Raw genomic sequence first — 26657 nt, 5'->3', positions numbered from 1 at the left:
CACAAAGCAGCATTGAGAACACATGGTGCTAATACGTTCAGTGTCGTGTTTCTGCTTTATTTTTTGAATCACCCTAATTTCAGCCAATCAAGCCTCCCCAATGTATCATTTTCACAGCACCATTCCAGAAAAGCATGCCCCTTTCCCCTGACACAGGTGGTAGCTACGTCATCTGAACGGTGAGAGTATAATCATGCTGGGTCTCATTGAACCAAACCAAGCCAGTTTATTTATTCATGGTTATCCGTCCTTAAGTTAAGAAGTAGACAACTTAAACTTATAATATTTACGGACAGGTGGCTGGACCATTAAGCTGTGAATCTCCAGCACCACCAGCCCTTTTCAATAGAGCAAACGCAACCAGCAACCTCTGAACAGAGGAACTGGCTGCTGTACGACAAGAGCAAGAAGACCAGATGGATTTAGTCTTAGGCTCAACTTACCTGACAGACGCTCTCAGCACACAGAGCAAAAGTTGCACCCGCTCTCACCCACTGAAATGCCCAACCCTGCGTCATCCACATGGCCGAGCAAGTTCCTAAGCTCTGGGCCTCGTTACGCATCAAAACACAGCACAGTGACTCGAAGCACTGTAAACACTCTGAATAGGTTACGCCCAAAAACCAAGCCAAGCTGAACTGCCAATGCCCCTGAAGGGACTTTAACATAACGAAAAAGAATTCCCAGGCTATTCTCCCTGCGCTCATGTAAAACGACATTGATAAGAGTGTGGAATGGACTCTAATATGAAGAAATGGACTGAGCCGGTAGAATAAGACAGCTTAGTTAAGAATGGAGAGTCGTCCTGGTGGGCGCTCAGTGGTGGATGAAGTGGGTGTGCACACATATGCAACGTGTGTTAGGATCCTTGGAGATGAAAAGCGATTCATGAAATGCAATTAACGAAAGTGCTACGGTACATGGTGATTATTGACATGGGAGATGATCGATAGATGGATGACTGATAGATCTGGGTGAGGTGGTGGTGAGCGGCTCTTTGCTAGGTGTATCAGTACCATGAACTCCCGACCATAACAGTCCCATTGCCTTTCAGGACACAGAATGGTCTTCATCTTGTTCTAGTGTGTAAGTGCCATTTACAGAGGGCACGGAGGGCAGAGGTGTTAGGGCACAAGGGGAAACAAGTGGAAGTGCATTTAAAACTGTGAACAGGAGGCATTTTGATGCCAGATGGTTACGGGAATGTGGAACAAGATACCCGCCATGTTGTTGAATCTGATAACCAATGAAAAGCTGAAGCAGTTCAATTGTTCAGCCAAGGACCCCTGGAAGGATGAACCCCATTCTAGTCCTGGTCAATATAGTTAAAAAATGTCTTATTTGTTTTCAGAGTTAAGGGATAGGATGGGTGTGTCTTTGAGCTTTGCAAATAACTGTAGTAACATTTGGAATCATATACATGCAGAAATACAGTAAATATTATTAAAAGGACAAAACTGAAAAGAATCAGCTACAGAAATGATCTTGTCTTCCACTCACTCCAGAAGTGTTTGATGTTGGAGTCCTGTGACTCAACACCACAACACCACAGAGATATCTACAGAGTTCTTAGCCTTTCATATCTGTGTTCAGGGGCTGGAATGCTTCTGTGATTGGTTCACTGCTGCTTTTGGAAATAAAGGTGTCGGAGGTGTCGGAGGGAGAGATTTTTGCACACGAGACATGTAAAACAAGACATTAAGAGTTAAGAGTTTTAATGCTGTAAATGCTGTAAGGTGAAGCTGGCATGAGCTTTGATGAGGCAGTATTGTAGTAATGAGTTAAAAGAACTCACACCTGAAGAAGGCTCCACGGCCAAAACGTTGTTTTTTTTCTTCTCTTTTCAGCAGGGAATAAATCTATTACTTGTTCCTTTGCAGCCTACGCCTGCTGACGCAGCTCCCCACCTGAACTACTGTAAAAACAACTTACTTGTAAGCTTAAGCCTTATTGCCACATGTTGTTTTAAGACGTGGATGTCTCTCTAATTTATTTTTACTTCTACTGTATCTTTACTTGGAGATTTTGTTCTTCGGCCAAGGTCCCTCTTGGAAACTGGTTAAATCAACAGTGGACTCTAATGTGGACTCTAACTGGGCCCACTGCTTATATCCAGAACAAGCAAACTGGAACCCAGCGACAGTGGTCACTGTCTATTGTGGAAAGGCCATGGAGCTGTGTGTGGCACAGAATAAGGAGATAAAAGGAATGATTAAACACAAACTGGGGGTGCTGGATAAAGGTGTTGATTGGTTTTAAACCCCTGGCAGAAAGCAATCAGTTTAAATTACTGGACTGGGGAGCCGGATGTCTGTTAAGCACGTGTGCACATGTGCTGCAGAGATACGCAGGACAGATGTGTGTGTAACTCAGCCAGCATGCACTGTATGTGGTCCAACAGTCTGGGGTGGGATAATGGGAAGTTGTGGTCATATGTACACAGAGAGGGCAACTTTCACACTCTTCTGGGGAGAGACTGCAGAGGAGGGAACAGAGAATCACGCAATACAAAGCCCCCAAGACAGAGGGGTAGTTCAGTGCATCTCTCAACGTTGCAGTACGCGCTGTCAGCAAGGGCTCTATCTCTTATAGAGTCGAAAGATCTGAGCCCTAAAAATTGCCCTGGCGCCTCAGTTTAGACCGCAGCTATTTCTGTTACAATACGAGAAACAGCCTGTTGCGGGGCAAAGAGACTTGGCTTTTGAAATGCCTCGTAGTCCCACTGTTGGACCAGTACAGAGGTGACAGAGGTAACCACAGGGCACGAGTCTTTGTTTGTCACAGTACGATAAACAATACAGTATATCTGCACAAGCTGTAGAGGTGGATGTCTGCCCCGTGCATCATCAAAACTTGAGAAGAGTTACTAATGAGAGGAGGCCTTTCAGCCCATCTAGATTGTTTGTAATAATAAACTCCATACACTTACTGTATATAGCGCTTTTCTGGACTCTACACTCAAAGCGCTTTACAGGTAATGGGGATCCCCTCCACCACCACCAGTGTGCAGCCCCACCTGGATGATGTGACGGCAGCCATAGTGTGCCAGAACGCTCCCCACACACCAGCTCTCAGTGAGGAGGAGAGCAGAGTGATGAAGCCAGAGATGGGGTTATTAGGAGATCATGACTGGTAAAGGTCAGGGGGAACTTTGGCCAGGACACTGGGGTAACACCCCTTCTCTTTTCAAGAAACACCCTAGATCTCGTCCAGCTGTCTCTTTAAAACCTCTGGGGTATCGGCTTCAACAACAGGGCTGGCTAGCTTGTTCTGGGCTCCCACAACCCCGTTGTGTCTGTTTGTGTTCAAGCTCAGGTGTTGGCGAGTTTCAGTGCTGGCGTCTTCCTATCCAAACAGCACAGACTCGCAGGGCCCATCGTACAGTAGAGAAAAGACTGGCCTCAAGGCACTTTACAAGGAGGAACACGCACTGAAAGAGCACATGTCTGCAGGCACAGTAGAGAAAATGAATGGCTGAAAACAAAAAAAAAGGGGTTGTATCGGCAGCTGTCAGTAAAATTAACCCAAATGCAGAGAGGCAAAGAGAGATGAATTAAAAATGAAAGCTATTGTTAATGGCTCATTCATCTGCCAATGTGTCAGGCTTCACTGCTGCTGTTTATGTCTCAGTATAATGGAGACCCAGGCCAAGTTTGTATTGTAAATAGCTGAAGAGCAAGGCAGCTCTTACAACTGTAAGTGCAGACATCTGCAGTGTGTCACAATCAGCAAGGACTCACTTGGATTCTTTCTCAGCTCTCCGATTTGAAAAACAGTGGGCATTGCCCACACCAAAAGGCCAGGAACTGACCCACAGGAACATACAGATTTTCTTAACCACCTAAATATTAACGTGAAGGGACACAGCTGTGTGTCAGCACTCATAATTCTGGCTCTTGTTTTTGGAGTCATCCAGTAATTAGATGAGCCGATGTAACGGGGGAAGTCTATGAGGTCACCGAGTGCAGTCAAGGTTGCCAGTACTATACAGAAATACCTCTTTTGGGATGACAGGGTAAAAAAAAGTTTTATGTTATAATACGACTGGAATTCATTTATCTTCTCTTCCAAGGTTTGAATACGTCTTTACTACACGGTCTGTCTCTCACTGCTGCTTTATCAGCTACAATAACTGGAACACTTTCTTTTTATGGCGCAATGACAATATCGCCAGAGCCTTTATCGATCACAAACAGCCTACACGCAGGACTGTATATCGTTAATTATTTACTTTAACAGCGAAGGTTAGGCCCGTGAAACCTGCCAGTGTTGGTACCGGCGTCTTATAACATCTTGGGGAAAAAAACGCACGCTTTTCGCTACGAGAAATGTTGCAGCGAACTTTCGATCTGCTTTGTCACACTTTTCACGTATCCTCCTCTTCCGTGGTTACAGCCGCGTTACTAAGCAAAACTCCCAACGACACCGGAGATTGAAGCCGCTGCAGATTGGTGGGAGCCGGGGGATGGGCGTGGTCCTTTGTTCAGCCCTCACCTTCGTGGCGGGGCGGTAGAAAAATAGTTGGGGAGGGGGAGAGGGGGGAAGAGTCGGGTTGGTCGGGGCGGACGTCAGTCAACCGCGATCGGCGCGCTGATTGGCTGAGGCCCGCTGAAGGGCTCCTCCGGGCTCCGCAGTGTGGCGCGTTGCGTGTGCGAGAGGCTCCTTGTTCTGTCCTACGCTCTCGTGGCCGTGGGTCGGTGTGGCGCACTTGTTCAGTTCATCTCCGCCGGAAGGCAGCGACCAGCCAGCCCAGCGCAGCTACTCGGGGGGGGAGAGAGAGAGAGAAAAAAAAAGGAGCACTTTCACTAGAAAGGTGTGTGTGTGTGGGGGGGAAAATCTTGGGTACACACCTTATAAAGAAGGGCTACACAGGGGGCGACTCCGGACACGAAAGAGGAAATGGAAGACGCGCAGCACATCTCGTCCACGACGCCCAGCGTCGATGAACTCCGCAAACTTCAGGGGGACCCCGACAAGATGGACGAGAGCAAGTTGTACGACGAAGCCGCCGGCTATCTGTTGCAGGAGAGCGGCGGCGGCTCGCCGAGGCCGCTGGTCGACGACGACATCCTCGACCTGGCCGGCGGCGCCCGGGATGCTCTCCTCCGGCACCGCTCCGCCACCCCGCCGGGGACCGGGGACCCGGACAGGGACTTCTACTCGGAGTTTGCCCCCGCGGCCGAGCCCGGCGACCTGCTGACGGGGACGGGCGGCTTCGGGGCGCCCTCGGTGAAGCAGGCGGCCGATAGCCCCCCGAAACCGGAGCCGCCCAGAGCCGCCCCGCGGAGCCCGGCCAGCGACCCCTCTCCCGCCTCCTCCTCCTCCTCCTCCTCCTCGGCGGCCTCCTCCCCAGGTGAGTACCGGTGCTCCTGTCGGAGGAAAAAGACGGTTGACTTTAGGCGTGTCAGAAGCGGGTGGGTACTTCACCCGGTCTCGCGGAAGTTGGGGCGCTAGACAATGGCCGTGGCTGCGCCCGAGGAGCCGGGAGCCTTTGTCGTGTGTGTGTGTGTGTTTGTGTTCCTGTATTATTGCACAAATAAAGCACAACTGTAATGCCGCGTTCCCGAGGCGAGGGGGGGCCCCGGAGAAGCGCGGTCCGATGACTCTCACGCCGCTGTTGCCCACCTGTGTCGCCCCGGCGAGACCCAGAGGATCCGGGGGGACCCGCAGCCGCCAACGGCTCCTTTTCACACGGAAACGCAGTGCGCGGCTGAGAGAGATTAGATAGTTGTTTGCCCCTTTTGCACAGTATTTTAGGATCGCGTTCTGTGTGTGTGGGGGGGGTAGTTCATTTTGGGGGGGGAGGGGGGGGTGAATTGTCCCTGAGTCAGCAGCCATTTTTCTCCAGCTCCTGGGTGGTCGAGATGTAATCAGGGGGTCGGGATAAGGACCTGTCTGTGTCTGTGTGTGTTTTCATTGCTATGGCGTAGTCCCATACTGGAGAGAGCTTGCATAGACCGTCGCGGCCGTCAAAAGATGATTTTTTTTTTTAATTTTCTTTCGCTGGCGATAGGACTCCCCCCCCCTCCCTCCTGATTGATGCGCTATAACGCCGGCCAGGCTCTTGTCTCGGCGAGGCGGCTGGCTGGCTGGCTGCGCCCGGACCCGACATCCCGGTCCGGTGTTCCAGGGTGGATCGTCCGTTGGGCGTGGGTCCGACAGGTGCTGGGAGTGACATGTCCCGAGCAGACAGCCCCCCGGGGTGGGGGGGCAGATTTGGCCAGCTGTAGCCCTGAGGACACCCGCGCTGTTTGGGACACAACCCCCCCCGCTGATCTGTGTGTGAAGTGATTAAGCTGCTGGCTTTTCTGGGGGGGGTGAGAGAGGTGTAGCGCAGTATCTGGGGGGGGGGGGAGGCGACAGCAAGCGCACAGGTCAGGAGGCCCTGTTGGTGGGCCGGGCCGGGCCGGGCTTGCTCCGACGCCGAGCAGACTGCAGCGCCAGTCCGCGCCCACGGCCTTGGAGAGGCGGGCACAGCGGGTGCGGTGTGTCTGCAACAAAATGATACCCGACAGGAAAGTAGGCTCCATACGGAAACAGTGTCCGAGCGGCCAGAAAGAAATGAGAATCCCGCACATGTTCTTTAAGGAAAAAAAAGACCTCATCATATCATCCAGGCGAAACCTGTGGCTTCTTGATATCCGCGCTGTACCCCGCGCTGGGGAGGGGTACCTCCGGCGCCGGCTTTGTTTTAGTGGGTGATGTCATGCTCTGCGGCCGACAGGGGCCGTAATATACGATCCCAAAGATAAGCACATGCTCGGCTACTCCTTATTTTTTAAATTATTTACAATAAAATACCTCTCGTTCTTTCAGTTGACACACCGCCCTATGCGTCTAAACAATCGTATTAAAAAAAAAAAGTGCAATCATAGGGATATGAATTAGACTTTCTCCAAGGCAGGCAGATAGCCACAGTATTCTGTCTCCAGTGCTTCTCAGGGTATTGTTTTAAAGCCCAGAGGATTTGGCCTTGATCTGTTTATCTTCCATAATCCCTTTGTACTGTAGCTGCTGATGCATATGTAGTCTTTTTAGAGACGGGCACCTACACCAGTTTCACATGCTGCACATGTTTACTTCAGCTCCTTTAAATGTAGGACTTCTGTTCATGCAGGCTCGTTTACAAGACATTAATGTAATATGTTCTGTAAGCATGTTACACGTTTTTTTTCCCAATTAAACTGCTTCTCCTTCTCTACCCAAATTTCATGAAAATGCCGTACCTAGCTCAACAGGACACAGAAAACCCATTTGGACAAATTCAGTTAAAAATCGCGTTTCATGTTTTATACTTTATATAATAATGTCGAGACGGTTGGTTCTGAAGGCCTGTGGGTGATGTTGCCTAGCCAGTTCAGGGAAAAGGGTTAATTCTCAATAACTTTGCCACCTTGTTTGGCTTTTCAGAGGTCATGCCATTTAGCAGTTTGTTGTGTTTACTGGGTTTCTAAGGACCAAACTAATATAATCATCAGCTGCATCAGACCCTCAGATTATCTGAGTGCGTGTAGCATGACTGTGAGTCACTATTGCCACAGCAGCTGTGTAAAAGACTATCCAGTCTGTGGTTGCTTCCTCTAGGTAAGAGATGACAGTGCAGTTGCTGTTTTTAACCCCTCAGAGGAGGAGCGTTTTGTTGTACAAGGCAGTGGAGTAAGCGTGTATAGTGCATGGGTCAGAGCTTAGCTGCTGGCATGGGCTTCCAGGCACTGCCCTGCACTGTCTTACTCCTCCACCCCAGTTACCAAGGCCCGTCTGCCCCTGCTGGTCTGATTAGCCTGTGCGAGAGCACATTGCCCTGTTGAGAAATGTTACAAATCAGAGCTTATGACAGGCTGGTGTCAGACTGGGTGTGCGCCCAGAAAGAAATGCAGTGAAATAAGAGATAAGAATGACTTCCTAATTTGGGCACTTCAGTGGTTGCAGTTTAGCAATGACTCAGGTGAAAATTGTTGTTGATGCCTTCTTAGTCAGTTTAGTCAGTAGTGTTTAGGGGATTTCTGCTGTGTTTGCTTCATAACCTAGACCAACTCTGCTTGAGTTTCATGTTAAGCTCTGCAAGGATATTGTTCCGTCTGTTTTAATCAACTAACTGTGCGGTGAGGATCTGTCTGGACAGGCTTTATCATTAGCTTAATGTGTTAGATTTGTTTAAATTACTGCTGCGCTCTGCATGATTTGTGAGAAATTTCATTCGAGCCGTGTGGAGGTTAGATTATGCCTTCTCCTCCTTTATTAGGGTCATGTTTAAATGCTTTTTTTACTTGCGGCTTTAATTGCTTTCCACTCGGGCTGGAATGTGATGCAGTCATGCTGCCCGTATAGCATGGCAGTGCTGTTCTTAGTACCGGGCAATGCCAGATGACAAATTCTTGTCCATCATATCTGGTCTTCATAAACTGGATCCAAGTTAAGAATGACAGCAGTTCAACGCGTACTGGGATAAGATGAGTGCCTGCCTGCATCTGATTGCCAGTGCGGTACCCGTATTTTGTTTCCCAGTGAAATAAGGACAAGCCTGAAACTTAAGATCTCATTTGTTGATTGACACTTTTGTTCTTGGGTGTCGATACACTTCATGTTGTTCAGCATGTATTCCTCAGAGCTGGAAAACCAGTTATTTTCCTTTCCCCAACATGACTTCTGTTCTGTTCACACATGAGACTGTGTGAACTTTAAATCCTGTCTGCAGGCGTGCACTTTCTTTTCATGCCCGTTCAGGCTGAGAAATGGCAGTTCAGCCGCAAAAGAAAAAAAATCCCACTGCCACCGTTAATCCAGGCGACGGGTGGAGTTCAGCATCGTCTCGGTTTGCACTGGAGGACTCCTGAGTTATAGGGCACATTCCAAAACCTGGACTCCGACGTTTACCATCATAATCATTGCTGTCATCTGAATAGATAGATACTTTATTGATCCCGTGAGGGAAATTGCAGAAATGAAGAGTATAAAGATAACACTGAATTTTTTTAAAGCCATTTAGGTAGAAATAGATTTCTAGATTTAGGTTTCGGCTGTTGCTTTCTTCGGGGAAGAAAGGCCAGAGTGTCTGAGTAGCAGTGTCCAGCTGTGGGACCGCTGTCACTTCAGGGCCCAGAATGATTCATTTTCACTGCGGGAATCAAATCCCTGTACATGACAGGCTCACAGCTCCTTAACCTGCGCTTCACAAGCGTGTAGTGCTGGATCCCTGTGCTACAAGTACACTGTCTGAGCACTGGAAAAGAACTGTCAATTTCAACAGTTTTAAAAAAAATTGAGCACTTTTTAAAATTCTGTTGCATGGATTGCTGTATATGCACTCATTAAGCTTTCACACTTCAGGTAAAGCAGCAGAGCAGATCAGGAGTGAGGAGATCCCAGCGGCTCCAGTCATTCCCCCAGTGAAGTTAGATCGAAAGAAAATAAAAGATCTTGGGTATAAGCAAGCCATTTGTTTTTTCTCTGTACAGGTCCTATGATCAATTGGTAAAAGTGCAGCCAGGTCTAATTTTTCCTGAGGCTACCGCATTGCAATTTGAATTATAAACAAATTCTTTTGTCAGCCTTGACAGTTACCTTCCTCTTCTCTTATCACAAATAGATTGTACGTTATACGGATATATTTCTCTATTGCATCAAATAATGTTTCCTGAATCTAATCTTCTGCCAGGTGACAGTAGATCTTAAAAATCATAACCTCATTGGAAGTTGGAAGAAGCCTTTAGCCATAGTCTACTGAACACTTTAAATCACTGAACTATTTTTCAGTATAAGTTAGACATTATTAGATTCTGCTGGTGCTGCCAAAAAGTTTGTTTATTGAAATTGTCGGCCGATAGGGATCGGACCATCACTGAGTCTCGGGAGAGATCCCTGGTGTTGTGTGTATTTGAAAATGCTCAGTATAATGATGTGTCTTACTGGTTTGTTTTCAGGATTCTTTTTCCTGGATTGGAAACTAGACCAAAGAGGTAAATACAGGAGGTAAATTCAATTCCCTCCCAAAAAATCCAATCAAGTTTGATCTTGTCCGTGATTCCAATTGACCACACTGATAATCGGAGGCAGACACTGTGGGATTGGTAGTGGTTATGATGATTATCATATTCTGATTGATGACTCTGGAAATCTTCAATTATCTGGTCATTAATAAAAATTATTCTTTTTATCAATCCACATGGAATTCAGAACAATTAATTTTGTCATCATTGATTTCTTTTCTTCAAAGTTATTTTACAATGTTTAACTTTTTCCTGTGTGCATGTCTAGCAAAAGTTTGATTTTTAAAATGTGTTGAAGTGCTGAAGCATCTGCTCCAAATGGTCTGTAACATTTAGTTTTGCTGCAGAAAATGTTAAGTAAACCTCTTTGTCATGTTAAGCACTGCTACAGTTTGTTTTTGAGTTGTTGATGACGGGTTGTGTAACTTGAAATTATGAGTATTTGAGAATTGTTTTCTCCCCAATTTCCTTTCCCTGTAGTTTTGTGTTGGGTGAAAAATCTGTGATTTGCTCATTTCAGAGATGTTAGCACTGAAATTGTGTGGTCACTCTACTCCTTGAGTTCAAAAGAGAAGATATTCGTTATAGCAAGGAAGTAGATTATATTGGAAAAGCACAGGTCTAGACAGGTTGTGCTTTTATTTCCTACGATCCTCACTTAAAACTGAAGTGAATGAAATTGTAGCATTTTCATAAGTGAAAAATAAGACCATTATTTAATTAATTTATGGTTTCCTGACATTGAGGAGCAGTGGTACAGTATAGTGAGTACTGGTGCTAGCCTCGGTGAACGGGGATGTATTGAGATGTAAAGAATATGGTGGAAGGCCTTAAAGAAATGTTCACTGCAGGGTATAGCAATCAGGAAGAATTAAGGTGAGAACAATGAGAGCATTGCTTGTGGAAAATCATGTGCAACAGACCATCCTACTTGTAGGATAGTTGCATGATGCAAATAGCTGCATTAGTGGTAAATCTGTTTCTTGGTGTCTGAAAGAGGTTTAGTTTCATGTATGGTGCTGGCATACAGGCCTCGGTATAAAGGAGCCGTGAAACTAGATGGATCTAAAATCCCTGTGGGAAGTGTGTGTGGTTGATCTTGGAGGTATCATTTCCACTTGCGCTCTCTGGCTTTGATGTGGTGTTATCACAAAGGCTGGAGTATGTTCTACTGTGTATTGCCGTTTTTTATTCAGTTGTAGTTGAGCAATCTCTTGCATTTATCTAGAAGGTTCCCAAAGCACTTCAACCGTGGGGGGGGGGGGGACCCCCTGATATGCAATCCCCACTTGGGGTTGTGGGTGAGTGCTGTTCTGCAAAAGCAGCCCCACGGCCCCTGTCATCTAGACCTTGGTTTAAAATTTCAGTCGGATGTGGAGGAATTCACATGAAAGATCTCTCCAGACATCACGTTCGGGTGGTCCACTGCTGTGCGGTGTATTGTCAGGTTTGTAGACTTGGAAAACCAGTAAGAAGGGAAGAGGAGGCTGTTTTTGCATAGCTTGCTTGCCGGTCAGGTGATCCCCAGATCCCAGCTGGCTGTCTTCAGCTTCAACAACATGGCTGTGCAGCTTGTTCCCCACTTCTGCAGCTCTTTGGTGACCTCTTAAAACATGGTAAGAAAAACTCGTGATGTTTATTGGGTTTTTTTTCAGTTGGATGCAGGGATTTTGTCTGTTGTTGCCATGTCATTTTGTCTGACCCTTCTCTTCCGTGATGGTTTTAAAGACAAGAATTGTATAACCGAGGACTGTACGTGCAGCATATTTTAGTTTTAATTTATAATGACCACTTTTTATTTTCTTTGAAGCCATAAATTTCTCTTCATTTTTTATCAGTTAGGTTTAAGAATCTCTGTTCCTTAAGTACTTTCCTAATCTATGTCAAGCCAATATATGTCTCAGTGCAGTTTTGTTTTAATTGTGAATGAGTTCAGAATGAGGCATTGACCGCAGAGCTTATGTGCACCGTGATGGTGTGATTGTAAATAGATTGATGTGAACAACTTAACCCAGGTCATGCAGTGCATTTGTCTGAATTTAATAATTTCGTTAGCTGAGTGACTTCATCTGTAACTGACTGCTTGGTATGCTTGCCTTTTGTTCTCTTCCTGTTCGCTGGGTGCCAGAATGCTGTGCTTTCTGCGAGACAGCGGGCACTTGGTTAGCCGCTCTGAGCTGATCTTGTTTGTTTTTCAGATGAACCCATTTTTTCTTCTTCTGCTCCATCTCAGCCTCTGGTGCAGTCCTCTGCAGGCAAGTTCTCTCTCTGCTGGCCCCGTCTTATCTGCCTCATATACCGTTTCATATTCAGCTTCTGTTCTTTCCTGATTTTCCCCCTCCTTGATAGGCTGCCCTGCTTGTTTTTTATGTGCCTAAAATACATGGCTGCATGTTTAGGTCTTATATCATCCATCTGAGTATTTAGTTGCATGGAAAGTGTTAGGCTTTTGAATAACTATTCTTATAGAAGATTTATTGTAATTTGTCCTTGTATTGTGAAAACAGCCTTTCGTCTAGACCCTCATAGATGCTACCTCATAGATCTAGTTTTACGAACTATTGTTCACACTTAGTAAATCAGGTATCTTGTTTGCTGACCCTGTGTACCTGGTGTTTTTCCCTCACTGGTTTGCAAAGCACATTGCAAATACATACCAAAATCATTACTCCAGTATCCTGTTCAGGAAAATTGTAAATATGTGAATTGCATTTATGAATTCTTCCCCCATACATAACCAATTAAGTTAAAAAAGATTATATTTTTATCAGTGTATTTTCCATAACATCTCTAATGCTTGTGCTTTTGCTGCCATTATTGATGGGAATGCCAGATTAGAGATGTAGATGTGACTGATGAGATGTTGTGAGTCGATTGTCTCTTGATGTGTGGCATTTTCCTTTCTGTCCGTGGGTACAGAGAGGTCTGTGGATATGCAAGAGCAACCATGTAGCACTCGGCCAGTGGATCAGAAGGAGGGCACTTCTGTGCTTGGGACTGTTGCTCCTGTTTCCTCTACATCTCCTCTTCCTTCTCCTGACTCTTTGGAAGAACTGTCTCTTTCTGAAAGCCCCAACAAAGCCCTTTCTTTGGCTGCACCCTTTGCATCCTGTCCAGTGCAGGCTGCAGACGCTTTTGCTCAAATCGTTGTCCAGGATGTGCCTTTGAATGAAGAGGTGAAGAATTTTGAATGTAAAACTCAGACTGATAACATGACACTAAGGCTTGATGCTCATCAAGCGGACAACCAAGTAAGACTAGATGACGTTAGCATGAAGATTGTCCCCGATCTAGATGCATCACAGATTGTTGCTCCGTCCTTGTTTCCACTACAAGAGACCCTTAATCTGAGCCAAGACGCTGTGTTGGATCACAAGGAGGAGGCCTCTCGCACCCTTGAAACGCTTCTTGCAGATAGTGCGTCTTTAAAGACTGTTGTTATGGAACCAGAGAAGCCAGTATTTTGCAAAGACAGTGAGGTTGTGTTCTCCTCTGATATCAAGTTGGGGGATTCAAAAGAGACTTATGAGGAGGAGAAAATGGATAGTGACAGAGAGGAGCATGATTCATATCCACACACTTCTGAGGAAGCAGCTGGATCTACTCTGCCACAGTTACCCCCAAACACAGAGACCTCACAAGGAGTTGGCACCCAGCATTTTGTTACTTATGCTACGTTTGACCCAGCAGTGAACTTTGACTCTCCTCCGTCTGATTCTAAAGATGACGGCAAAGTGTTGGATGTACCACCTGAGGATGATTCTGCATTAAACGCTTCGGGTTTTAAAGTCGGCTTGCCAACAGGTCAAGCAGAAGTTGGCCATGAGGTTCTTCTTGAGCTGAACACCTCTGCCGCCCTTGACACATCAGTCCAGAAGGAGTCTTTGCGTGAATTGTCTCCCATTGATGTTTCTAGTAGTGGTCTTCCACAGTATAGTGAAACGGTATCTGAAGATAAGGCTGCAGAAATGTCGGAAAGCCCTACACCGGACTTGGTTCAAGATGCGTATGATAATGATTTGCAAGATTTAACTCCAACAAAACATCAAGAAGAAACCCCTGTTGATTTAGTTCAGATGATCTCTGATTCAGCCTACGAGCCGTTGGGTCCTTCGATGCACCTTCCCCCATCTACCAAAGAGTCTGAGGGATCTGCTGCACCACCTTCACTGCCAGACATCCTGAAGTCTTCTCCCCTGGGCTCTAGCAAACCCGAAATTGTGTCGTCGGAAGGGACTCCAGATTCCGAAACCAGCCCTGATCAGGAACTTCTGCAGGAGCCTCGCGATGTGTCCCCCTCCATCGAGGCTGCAAAGCCCACGGCTTTTGAGATGGACTCAAAAATCCCTCATTTCCGTGAGACTGCTGAGCAGGTTGCATTTGAAGAAGCTGAGAAGGCAGATCGTGCTTTCGAACAAGTCGCAGATAAAGGGCTGAGCACCTGTGACCTCGTTAAAGAAGCACAAAGCACTACAGACCACAAAGATCAGTTCAGGATGGAGCCTGATGAAAAAGACTGGATGAATTTTACGTGCCCGGATGCTGCTCAATCATTGGGCAGTCATGAATCTCAAAACCCTGAACCACCAATAGATTTAACCACCAGTCATGCGCCCAAAGAGAGTGTTCCTGAAGAATCGGATTCTGAGAGCCCCATGACCGATTCACTGTCTCCCGTCTTGGAAGCAATGGCAAAGAATCCAGCCATCTTTCAAGTTGAAATCGAAAAGTATCAAAAGGACACCGAAACCTCCACAACCCCAGAAACCCAGAGTTATCCAGAGAGCGGGACCTTTCTGGAAGAGGCAGATGAAAGCGTGGAGCTGGAAGAAGCGTTTGAGCAGGAGGGCTCCTCCGAAGAGTTTGAAATGATCGAGAGGCCCCCTGTTGGTTCAAGAGGCGTTATAGACGAGTTTTTGGAAACGTTGGATAACTCTAAATTTGCAAAGACATCCGAGGCAGGTACAGATGATGAACCATCTCCAGGGTTTGGAAAGGATGAGTTAGTCCCAGATATAGATACAGAATTTCACGTCCGCTCACAACTAAACTCCTACACAATTCTGTCTGAGCCTACACCCGGGCCTTTACCGCAGAAGGTACTGCTGGACCTGGAAGCCCCAGCTGTCTGCTCAGAAGAGCCCAAGATGGACCAAGCCCAAGAAAAGGTTCCAGAAGATGTCCACTTGCATGACCCTCGTGTGGACTCCACAGTGGAAGAAACCGAAAACCTCGTTTCTCCTCCTCCTCCTCCTCCACCTCCGACAGCCGAAGACAAGCCCTCGTCCCGTGAAAAGGTTCACCTTGAAGCCCCAAAGGCTGCTCACTTGCCACACCTGAACACAGAAAAAGGTAATTTCCAGCATGCACGTGTGCACCATCCTGTTCGGCATGAGTTTCCTTCACCTCAGGGGCCACTTGTCATCTTTTTTTTTTTTTTAACGTGAACCTTTCCACTGTGGTGTATTTCCACTTTGGTTTCCCTTTTCCTGCATGTTGATGATCGTTCCACAGTAGAAATGGCCTTAATCTTTTGTGTGTCTTATGTGGCGAGAGTTGATGACTCTTTTCATTGTTCATGCCTTTGTGTTGCGTTGTTTTTCATACCCATTCATTTTTAGAGTAGCATGCTTTCAGTAGGTAATTACTTGGTAAGTATTGAATAAAGATTATTTGTATCAAGATTAAAATAAGGCTCTTGAGTGGTAACATGGATGCCAAGCATGGTGTTTATATTGGGCATAAGCATTTCAAAATTAGTGTGAAGAATTGTCATACAGTCTGTTAGACATATTCCATATAAGCCTTGAATCTCTTAGGTAAATTTTGGAACGAAGAATCTTTCAAATGGTAAATGCTGTATGGGGGGACGACAAAACCTAAGCTCTAGTTTTAACAATACACTTTAGTTACATATGAGACAAAGGTACTACTTTTGAGATTTGACAGATTATCAAAGTCTATGAATGTTTGTGCTACCTACAAATGGCAGTGTGGATCACTGGTCAGGATTCTGGCCTTGCAAGTGGAAGGTTGTGGGTTAAAATCCCAGGTGAGACACTGCGGTTGTATCTTGAGAAAGTTCATCTAGTTTGCTCTGGTGAAATACCCCTCTATGCAAAGGCCTGCAGATGTTTGTTGATTTAGTTAAAATAATAAAATAGAAAATTATATCCTAAAAGGCTGAACCATAAAGATGTCAGTTGTAGTTATCATAATTCCAGAAGAATTTTAACAAATGTTAAATAGTCCCGAAAGGATTTCCTGTTTAAAAAGTTTTACATTTAGAAATAAAAACGCAGTAGTCATTACTGCATAGTTCAGTTACCCAAGAGGCTTTCAAATTGAATGCTGCTTTATTTCTGCTTCTGTTAGTGATTCAGAGAGGAAGTGATTGAAACTTTACTTCCTCTCTCAATCTCACCATGAGATGAATGGATTATATTGTCTCTTGCCCTTCTTTCAGTTAAAAGAAAAATCGGGATTTCCTCTAGCTTTCAATAATCTCAAATTATTTTAACTGTTTTCCAAAATTAATACCTGCTCCTCCTCAGTTTTTTTTCCAAGATGTTAATTTGATCGAAGTTGAAGATCTTAACTCTGGAAACAACAGTTTTGAGTTTAGAAATAGCAGATATTGCCTTTGCACTTGAAGTTGATTACAAGAAGGCCATTTTTTAGATCCAGTTTTTTCAAATCAAACTTCAGTACCTCTCTGCAGATGATGATGGGGTCCCATTCGTCGTTTACTAAATCATACCTGTTGCTGCTGATCAAACAATTTCCAAAAATAGTTTTTAACAAACTTTGTTCTGTATACCCTTTTATTAGTGTATATATAATGAGCCTGAACTAAGCAAAGAAGGATTGTATTGGTTGGAAACCAGATCAGCAAGCCTGAATTATCTCCATACTGCAACAAAGGTTTCTGCTTACATAATACTGCTGTGTAAAAAAGGCAAAATATCTTCTAACAAAAGATTCTCCTTGTTCTTATACCTTTTAAGGAACATTATTTTAAATGTTTTGCAAGTATACTCATTTAAATTCCCTTTATAAGCAAGAGAACCACATTAAACTAAATCATTGGCTTCATTAGAGTGGAATAAAGCAGCTTTCATTGTGCTGTATTTGATAAATCATGGAAGTGCTTGGTTATCACTGGGAGGTGTCGTCTTGCTGAGCAGCTTCATTTCATGCTGTGTCATTGGGAAACAAGCTCGTCCTGGTGCTGCAGGAGCTTGCAAGTAGAATCTTGGATGTCACCCAGCGAAACGGCATGAGGGATGATGCTTTACACACTGGGTGTGTGTGGCAGAGACGGATGCGATGCGCTGCGTCTTGTTCTTTAATATGTGCTGTTCGATATTGGCGATGGCTGGAACACACGTTTCCTGTGAATTTGGTTTTTGCAAAAACCATAAGGAAGGTTTGTTGAGGAGACCTTGTGGCTCATCCGGCCCATTTGATAATACTTCATCCCGAATCTCTTCCAGCTGTTTTTGAAAGGAAGACAGTGCTGACTTCCACCATGTCGTTGGGTAGGTTGTTCCATACTCCCACAACCCTTTGCGTAGAGAAGTGACTCCTATTCCATGCTCTCAGACTGATAATACACAAAACTCTTAAGTGAGAATGAGATTGAACTTTGCTGCATACAGTACTGTGAAGAGTTTGCTTGGAGCAGTTTTGATTGTTTCAGTAGGGGGTGCTTTCTCTTCTCTGGGTTAGAAGTTTGGTTTGAATTGCAGATATATTCCATGTCTCATTTGCAAATCTGCAAATGTTATTTTTCTTCTTTCTGAAACAATATTGATGTGTAATGTTGTTGGTATCGTTGAGGGTTTTCTGCAATGATCAGTGTGGGTTAAATGGAGATTACTCTTATTCTGGACATTCAGTCCCATTTGCATATGATGCTGAACAGAGGCAAATTAAAAGGCTGCCTAATTAGGCCCATGCATGAGGAGATTGTTCAGGCATGGTGTTGCGTGCTGATTTTTTTAATATGGTTAATTGTTGGTACAATACATGAAACTGTCACCTCCTTGTTTGGTCTTCAGTCTTCTGTCCTTGCCTCAGCCTGCATTTGAGCTAGACGGGCTGCAGCTGGGTTTGCAGCTATTAGTGCTCGCAGCCTGACCTGGAATCCTCTGCCTGTTCTCCAGCTGTTTAAAGCAGGCTGGTCTTTTGGTTAACTGGGTCCTGGGGGAAGGTTAGCAGTTGTCCACAGGTGTGTGGGGACAGTGCAAGCCTGGACCCTAAACTGTGTCGCACACTGTCCAAGAAGAGAGACCAGTGTAGCTCACTTTCCAGTTCCCAAACCAGTGTGTCTCCTGTCCTGTGCACACAATAGAAATAAACTGCCGTGAAGGAAGGAAAATGGTTCTAAATTGCACTTTATCTGCAGTGAATATATTCAAAGAGTATGAGGGTCACATAATGTGGGTGGAATCTTTGGGCATCAAGCACAGGAGCCTGCAGGCTCTGTCTTATTTTATACTTGACAGCGCTTCTGAATTTGTAAAATGAAATTCACTTGCTGTTCTGGGTTTCTTTTTCCTTTATAAATTAACCTTTGTGGATTGAGATGGGCTTCTCTGCCTGTCTACTGTGATGGTAATCCGTGATGGTGGTGTAGAAGTGGATTACTCTGAAGTAGTGGGCAGGAGCACTGGAGGTGCTCAGTGTGTTTCGCTTTGAAAAATAATGGCCCCACTTCCAGCATGAGTCCATTGAAATTAAATGCAAATTGGAATTTGAGTGAATGAATGAAGTCTCTTAAAAACATAGTATACTGCAGTGATATTTTTAGTATTTGGAATTTTGCTGTGTGAATCAAAATGAAAGAGCATATGGAATTCAAATGATATTTCCAGTGCATGCCAGTCTAGTTTCATTAATGTTTTTAGCTTGAATTTACCAGGTTTAACTGCAAGACTATCAGCTTTGGAACTGTTAAGCAATATGTATGATCTCATATTTGTTTTCTTCATCATTGCATTTGACCCAGTAGATGTGTACTTTGTCCTCTTGTTCTGCAATCCAATGTGACTCTTGCTATTTAGGTGAATTAGCAAATCACTAAACCTGTTAAACTGAATGTTTATTTTTTTGAGAGAGTTAAAGAGTTAGTTCTCCTAGTAAAGTAGCATCAGACAGGATAGAGAATGAAGGGTGCTAAGGGGAGAGTTTGCAGGATATTTGGGGTTTGTGGATAGTATTTGACATGCCACAAGATTCATGAGTTGGAAGGGTGGTGCCACCTTGTGGTAAACTCAAAATGGCAGCTTTAGAGTAAGCTGCAAAAATTAATTGGGATTGAGGGAAAGACAACTATCCCTTATTAATCTGCTAATAGGAAATACAAGCGATCCCTGTGCCAGAGGCCTGTCGGTATTTTACAATTTTCCCTATTTGTGGGAGGGGCTTAAAACCTGCAGCGATTTAGTCATAATCCAGACAGTGGTCTTTGGACTGAAGGTTTTGTTTGTTGATGGTGAAACTTGACACCTAGAAATAATTGGAGGTGTGCTGATGGACACTACACACTTTCATAGTGTGTTGCAGCTGCATAGGAGAACCAAACCCTTTGAGAAGATTGAGAAGACTCAAGTTGATTGCTTTCAGATTGTTGATTGTTTTTCTGACCCCACTAGTTTGACTGTAATGTTTATGAAGATTTCGATTGTCATTTTGCAATCGCAAAGCAACAGCATCTTGGTTTTCCATTTTCAGTTCAGTTCACTTTGTCATTCTGCACTTACACAGATGTACAAGAGAGAACGAAATAGATTCTCCTGGCCCGAGGGGCACAATTCACTAGAAACAGTCAGCATAACAATGATTAAAAAAACAGAGCAATGCAGAGTACATAAAATATCCAGTGGATTTTGCAAGGTTTTTATTTTTTTATATAGCTTGTCTGCCCAGTAGTTGTCTGGCCCTGTGCTGAAAGCTTGTCTCCCGGAGCCCAGGTTTCCTTAGTGCCTGATCCTTAAAGCAGCCTGTGGCCCAGGGGGAGCTTGCAGTCAGGACTGGGGCTAAAGGCTCCGTTTCTCAAAGCCGGCTAGTGCAGTACAACTTTTCTGCTTGAATGGGATCTAGACCACACAACTGACACTAAAGTGTCCTGATCTGTGAGAACTGCCTCGTTTTGAAAGAACAATTGTGCTGACTGAAGATGGGAAAGATGGACGTACTGTTGCTGTTGTTCCTGGTTAGGTTTTCCTCATTAAGTGTTGTATAACAGAAAAGGCTTGTGTAAACGCATTACACTTATCTTCTGCCTTTTTTCCTTGTAAAAAGATCCATATCAAAAGGAAGAAAAAGAGCCTCGAGATTAATGATAATGGTTGCGTAGTGTAAAACATAACTGCAGAGATGTGCCATTACTATTGGTTTGAATTTTTAGCAGTGTAACGACTATGGTCACCCACATTTGGAGTGGGTTACCCATGTCTGCTTTCACCCCAGTCCCTGGTTTTATGGGTCCCGGCTATGAGTTTCATTCTAGGCAGTGCCCAATGTGAAAAGGGTAGTCCTTTTGCTGTTCTTTATTGCCGGGATTTAAGTACAAATATCCTCCATTGTTACATGAGCAACGTGATTATCCTTGAACCTGGCTTGTCTGCTTTTGCGATAAACAAAAGGCATTCTTTGCTTTTCATGTTGCTATATTCCGTGGGGCATCATTATGTGGTAAACCATTGCTTGTGTCTCCGATTTACCTCTTAGATGTGAAAGGGTTTAATGAAGGGGTCAGTTTAACTTGCCTCACGTGAAGCTCAGTGGCTGCTCTAGATGGAAGGGGCGGTGCCAGAGAAGGATGATGTGCCTGGGGGAGTGCTGGCCAGAGTACAGAAAGCGGGTCGAAGGGAGCAATTATTCCCCGGGAGCCACATTCTGTGAGAGGAGCTAAGCTACAGATCACACTGCGTCACTCCTGGGCCTCACAGCCAGCAGTCTGTCAGGTGACCCCAGTCCTGCTGCAGCAGTGCTGTAGTGCTGAAGACCAGCCTGCTGAGAGAGAGCTGCAGTCCCTTTGCTTGGGGAGACCGTTGCTACACTCCATCTTGAGGGGCTGCGTGACGGGCTCACCCCACTAGCTGCTGTTGAACTGGAATGCCTAACTGATCCGACAGCTGAGGGTTCAAGCATCTCACCATCAGTGGAGCGATGGAAAGCCAGCCGAAACACTGGAAAGATCAGGGTATCTGCCTTTTTTTTTTGTTAGTCAGTGAAAGGAGATGGCTTTTTGTTTTGTTAATCTCTTACCTCAACAGCAGTGGAGACGGGTAGGTTTGAGCAGTTTGGGTGAAAACATGGGTAAGGTACAGCACTGCTTGCATAAGTTTAAAGGATTGCAACAGAGATGTGGAACTACTTTGTGCTGTGCAGCAGTAGTGTTTAACAAGGCATGGAGTCACGTGTAGGCCTAATTGGTACAGAACTTTCTTCGCAGTTGTTTTCAATTGCTGGGGCCAGTCTTAGCGGTAAGAGATGGCGTTTTTTCTGAAGCCTTGGTATTAAAAGGAAGAGGGGGTCGTCATCTGTTAAAGCAGATGTGTGCGCAGAACTGCGTGTGGTGGAAGGGTTACTGTAAAATGCCCATGAGATTAACAGCCCAACCTTTGAACACCACTTTTCATTCCTGGAGAGAGCGTGAATTTTGTACAAAGGTAAACGGGGATTAGGACTAGAGAGTGGGCAAATAATTTGAATTTTTTGTACTGTATTTGGACCTTTTTTTAAGTTACCCACAGTGCCTGCTTCAGTGTGTGGGTTCTGCTAGCTTTTATTTTAAAAAACCTCTCAGGATTCTCATGCAACTTTTTTTTTAATTCCTGAGATTAACTTGGCACCACTTTTGTTTAAAATTTAGCTGAATAAGTGTAAAATTGCATAATTGCGATTGCTGGATAAGAATGCAGTCCCTGGGTTTCGCTGATCGTCTTCAGTCTAGATTACAGCGAGCACTTTTCACCCACAGCCATCTTTCTTCAGCCGCTTGTCTCTGTGAAGCCTGATTGAAGGAGCGTGAATGCTCAGACACTGGTGGGACTGGGTGTTCCTGCAGCGCCAGTTGCTCTGTGGGTTATGACTGCAGGGGAGGGGGGTGATGAAGGAGCAGATTTTGTTCTGATGCAACAGCTGGCTGGGCAGCTATGATGTGTTGAAACCTGGAGAAAGTTCCAGGAGACGCAAGCAACGATTGTGTCACATTGCATCAGTTGGGAACAGAGGCTGACTTCACACCCCATCAGCTTCCTGTCCGACCAGGTGACGAAGAGCAAACAGCCAGAGAGGGACGCTGGCTCGATGACTCGCCACTTTAACAGCGAAGCTGAAGCAGGCTCTTCTGTCCTCCTGCGGGCTGTGTGTCCTGCCAGGGTTGGCCCCGGTCTGAGATGGTCAGGTTTCTAGACCTGTAATAACCCGAGAACCATGTCGGAAAAGAATTGCTCCATTTTAGTAATCATTACACCTCCACTCAAACTGCTGTACTGGTAATGGGGATCCCCTCCACCACCAGTGTCCAGCCCCACCTGGATGATGCGACAGCAGCCAGAGTGCACCAATACACTCCCCACACACCAGCTGAGAAACTAAGCCAGTTCAGAGATGGGGGGTTATTAGGAGGCCATGACTGGTAAAGGCCAATGGGAAATTTGGCCAGGACGCCGGGGGTACACCCCTACTCTTTTTTTGAGAACCAAGTCAGTACCTTGGTTCTAGGTCTCGTCCACAAGACAGCACCTTTTTTTTACCGTGTCCCCATTACTATACTGGAGTATTAGGACCTACACAGACTGCAGGGTGAGCGCCCCCTACTGGCCCCACTAACATCTCTTCCAGCAGCAACCTCCTCTTTCCCAGGAGGTCTCCAAAGCAGGTACTGGCCAGGCTCTCGCCTGCTGAGCTTCAGTGGGCTGCCAGTTGTATTTTGATGTGATTTCATCAGAAACCTGTGACTTTCAAGCTGGTTTTGGATGGACACTGGCTGCTATCCCTTATCGGAATTAGATGTTCATTTGGGGACTCTGTAAATATATCGAACAATCATTGTCGGTTTCCTTGTCTGTTACCCCGGGCACAAGAACAAAAGGAGATTCACAAACCCCTTGTTGTATCCCATCTGCCAACTCGGAGAGGAAACGTCGGGAATTGACTTCTGGAGCGCAGACGGGAAGAAAGGGGTTACACTTCTATAATTACGATTCTTGCCGAATCTTATGCAGTTCCAGGCAGGGCTTATGAGTTGCAAGAAGTACATTAATAGTAATAAGTAAACTATTAACTGTGAGCCGTAATGCTTCACCATGCACCCCTGATGAAAATCCTATAACTACCTTCATCCTATCTGTACCCAGAGTACTGCATGATTTACTGGCGATGGTGTGCAGAAGACCAGCACATGTAGTTTATTGACAATGTCTTCCAGCTGCTGCCTGCAGGCCTGGGTGTGAAAGTAACTGTACCTGTAGTATGCAGGATGTACAGGGATTTCCTATCCCAGATTGACAGTGCTTGCTTTATGTAATGAAGCTCTTCGGATCCCTGCTTTATCGCTCTCGGAATCTGCAGCTGGGGTGGGTGGCTTTGCATGTGGTTAATAGCAGAAACATTCAGGAAGCCGGTGATTTTTTTTTTTTGATCGCATGATAAATTTTGAATACGGTTCTTTCTCCTTGATTAACTGCTATTAAAACTAGTATTTTTTTGAAGCTGTAGACGGAATTATATCCTCAACAAGTGCTGTGACAAAAGGTAACCTTGCTCCGAGAGAAACTGGTGCGTGATAAGTCAGTGATCAGTTCAGCTCGGTGACTGAAATTTGGTGTCGATCACAGCAAATAAGAGCGACTCTTTCATTAAAGTTGGTTTCTCTTTCGGTACGCTACTCGGCATTATGCCCTTTTGCATGTTTTGTACGCGCAGTGAAACCGTATCCCCCGCATATCCTCCGTTTTCAGTTGTCGACCTCGGCGTCCGTGCGGCAGAAGCGCGGTCGTGCGTGACGTGACGCGGTGGGGGGGTCTGACAGCCGCGCAGTCTGTGTTTTGGGGTGCCGGGGGTGTGATCTGGGAGGGAGGCGACAGGCCGGGGTGCCGGAAGCTGACGGTGCGACTGACTCAGCCCGGCAGTCCTGCTCCTGCGAGAGAGAGAGGGGGGAGCATATCAGACCTCCAAGTGACCTAGCAGGAAGTGAAAAGCCTCTCTTTTTCTGTCAGCTGTGCTTGTAGCTGGTGCATGCAAGCAGGCACAAGATGGATGCCAAGCTGGGTTAGTCCTTTCATTTATTAAAGCGTGCGTCTCTTCTTTCTTTTTCTTCCCCCGTCGGTGTGGTTTACGGTATGGGTGTCGCTTCGTATTGTTTTGTTTGTCTGTTTTTTTTACGAAATCGGTGCATTGTCGTGCTGACGCCGTAGCGGGGGGGCGGCTGATATTGAGAGCCGGCGGTGTGGTCGGGGCGTTGCGGCGAGAGGCCCCGGGCTGGTCGGGGCTGGTTTTCGGTGCCGACATCCGAGCTCCGGCGCTGCTCGAGAAATGGGCGAAGACAAAAACAGCCGCCTACCGCCCCCCCCCCCCCCCCCCCCCGATGAGGATCGCCACCATTAGGTGTCTGGAGGAGAAAGATCTCGATTAGAAAGGGGGTCGTAATTGGATGAGATCAGCACGCAAGTCACTGCCGATAGTGCTGGTGCTATTTTTAGCTGGACCAGATTACCAAATGTAGGCAGCCACCTTCGGAGGAGACAAAGGCTGGAAAACGCGCTGTTTTCGAGACTGCGCTACAGGCACCTGCTTTCACAGCTGAGCATTGAGCATTTTCTCCTTTATTGGGAGCATTTCCGTCTCCGAAATTCGCTAGGTTGGGGTTTCATGTTGTTGCCGTTCAGGCGCTGCGCATTGCTGTATGGATTTCTGCATTTTTTTTGTCTCGCCAGCCGAAATCGGTCTAAGGCTGGGCTACTTTTGCCACGAACACTCCCCTCCATATTTAGACAAAAATCGGACCGTCTCGTCTGCATCTTTACCCTGTCGAACTGTTAGCAGCATGTCGGTCTCAAACGTGTTGGCTGCAGGCGTGTTTGCGCCTTTCAAGCCTGCTGCTCGGACGCGTTTTCCTTTGTCTTCTACCCGCTGGTAGTGCTTCTCTATTGTGATTTGTTGGGGTGCCTTTCCGATCTTGGAGAGATTCCTTTGACTCGGCCCTGGGAGTCAAACACGGATATGTCGAAGTGCAGTGCGGAGTCAGGGCTCGCGGGACGAGTCTGTCCACGCAGGTTTAATACACTGGGGGTGATTGTAGTATAGCGACAGCACGACCTGCCCCCGGTTCGTGACTCTTGGGGCTGCTGCCGAGGGGAGAGTAGTGGAATAGAAGCCGGGAGTCCCCCCTTCGTCACAGCTGTTCGGAAGTGCATGGTCTCACTTGACACCTGCGCCAGTGAGGGCGATAAGCGTGGCTCAGAAGTGCTCTCGGGAGCTGAAACCCGATCAGAGCCCGTGAACTTGAGCGCGGTGGAGTGAAGGTTAGTGTGCCTGAGTGCTGGGCTGCTATTCTGGTAGTGAAGGTCAGCCTGGCCAACATTTGAAACGGGGTTTAGGGTTGCTCACAGGTGCTTGGGGACTCCCCCTGGACTCTCTGAACCCATTCAGAAATTTTCTGAGATGTGGTGGGGGGGTGCTGTAGTGCTTTGCTTCCTTGCGAACAGACTGCGTCAAGCCACACTCTTTGAAAGAATCCATGAATCTGAGCACTTTTATGTATACGTGAGCCCTTTTGAATTAAAGCTAGGATCTTTTTTCCTCCCCCTGATCTGGCTACCTGATCTATTTTGTGTAGTCACAACATTTGGAAAGCTGCTTCGTTTCACTAAACAAGACTTCAAATGGAATAACTGGAAGATTTTTTTTTTTGGTGCCTGAAGGTGTTGCTTCCTCCTGCCATTGACAGGTGCTCGGGCTGGGCGGTGTGGCCGAGTGTGACCCCTCTCTCTCTCTCTCCCGGCAGTGGTGGACCTCCTGTACTGGCGCGATATCAAGAGGACGGGGGTGGTGTTCGGTGCCAGCCTGTTCCTGCTGCTCTCCTTGACAGTGTGCAGCATCGTCAGCGTGTGCTCCTACCTGGCCCTGGCCTTGCTGTCCGTCACCGTCACCTTCAGGATATACAAGGGTGTCTTGCAGGCTGTGCAGAAGTCCGATGAGGGCCACCCTTTCAAGTGAGTGCTCTGAGGCTGGAGGGGGGGAGAGGCTGGTGCACACAGGTGCAGATGCAGCCAGATGGCAGCATCTTCATCCCTGTGGTAAGTAGTGCTCTAACCCTTCCTTCAGACAGAAGGCTGGTGAGCACAGTGGCTTATTTTTTTTGAAGCCTCAGTTTCAGAAGTCTCAATCTGGTAGTGAAATGGGGCTGCAGGTTGTCGGCCCAGTCCCTGGTTCGATGTGGCAGTAGAGGGAAGGGGCCCAGGCCTGAGCTGCCTGTAGACAGAACTGCTCTTTCTCGGAGAGGAAGAGTCTTCCTGAACAAGACTCCCAAGGGCTTTGACATTGGCACTATAGATAGTGGTGAAAGGGTTCAACATGTCTCTGATTTTGTTAGCTTTGGTATCCTGTAATTTTACTGTCTACCCATGTGAGTTTGACTCGGTGTACGATTCTGAA

The 26657-nt window shown here is 46.2% G+C and overlaps 1 protein-coding gene across 8 annotated transcripts in view; it reads left to right on the top strand.

Moving 5' to 3' along the window:
* The first annotated feature begins 4572 nt into the window (after positions 1–4572).
* Positions 4573–26657, top strand: part of LOC148819914 (reticulon-4-like) — a 29742-nt gene continuing 7657 nt past the window's right edge. The window contains exons 1-5 of one of the 8 annotated variants that reach the window (XM_088934407.1): positions 4678–5353; positions 9921–9956; positions 12185–12241; positions 12906–15338; positions 26008–26215. In XM_088934407.1, the coding sequence (XP_088790533.1) occupies positions 4900–5353; positions 9921–9956; positions 12185–12241; positions 12906–15338; positions 26008–26215 (3188 nt within the window). In that variant the 5' untranslated portion in view covers positions 4678–4899. Of the gene's footprint in view, positions 5354–9920; positions 9957–12184; positions 12242–12905; positions 15339–21081; positions 21199–23880; positions 24273–26007; positions 26216–26657 lie in introns of those variants that run through there. The other 7 variants (XM_088934408.1, XM_088934409.1, XM_088934410.1 and 4 more) reach the window with 7 other exon arrangements.

This window comes from Atractosteus spatula, chromosome 15 (assembly GCF_055471065.1).
Source record: "Atractosteus spatula isolate fAtrSpa1 chromosome 15, fAtrSpa1.hap1, whole genome shotgun sequence".
Classification (NCBI taxonomy): Eukaryota; Metazoa; Chordata; class Actinopteri; order Semionotiformes; family Lepisosteidae; genus Atractosteus; species Atractosteus spatula.
This window is presented reverse-complemented; position numbering and strand designations above follow the sequence as displayed.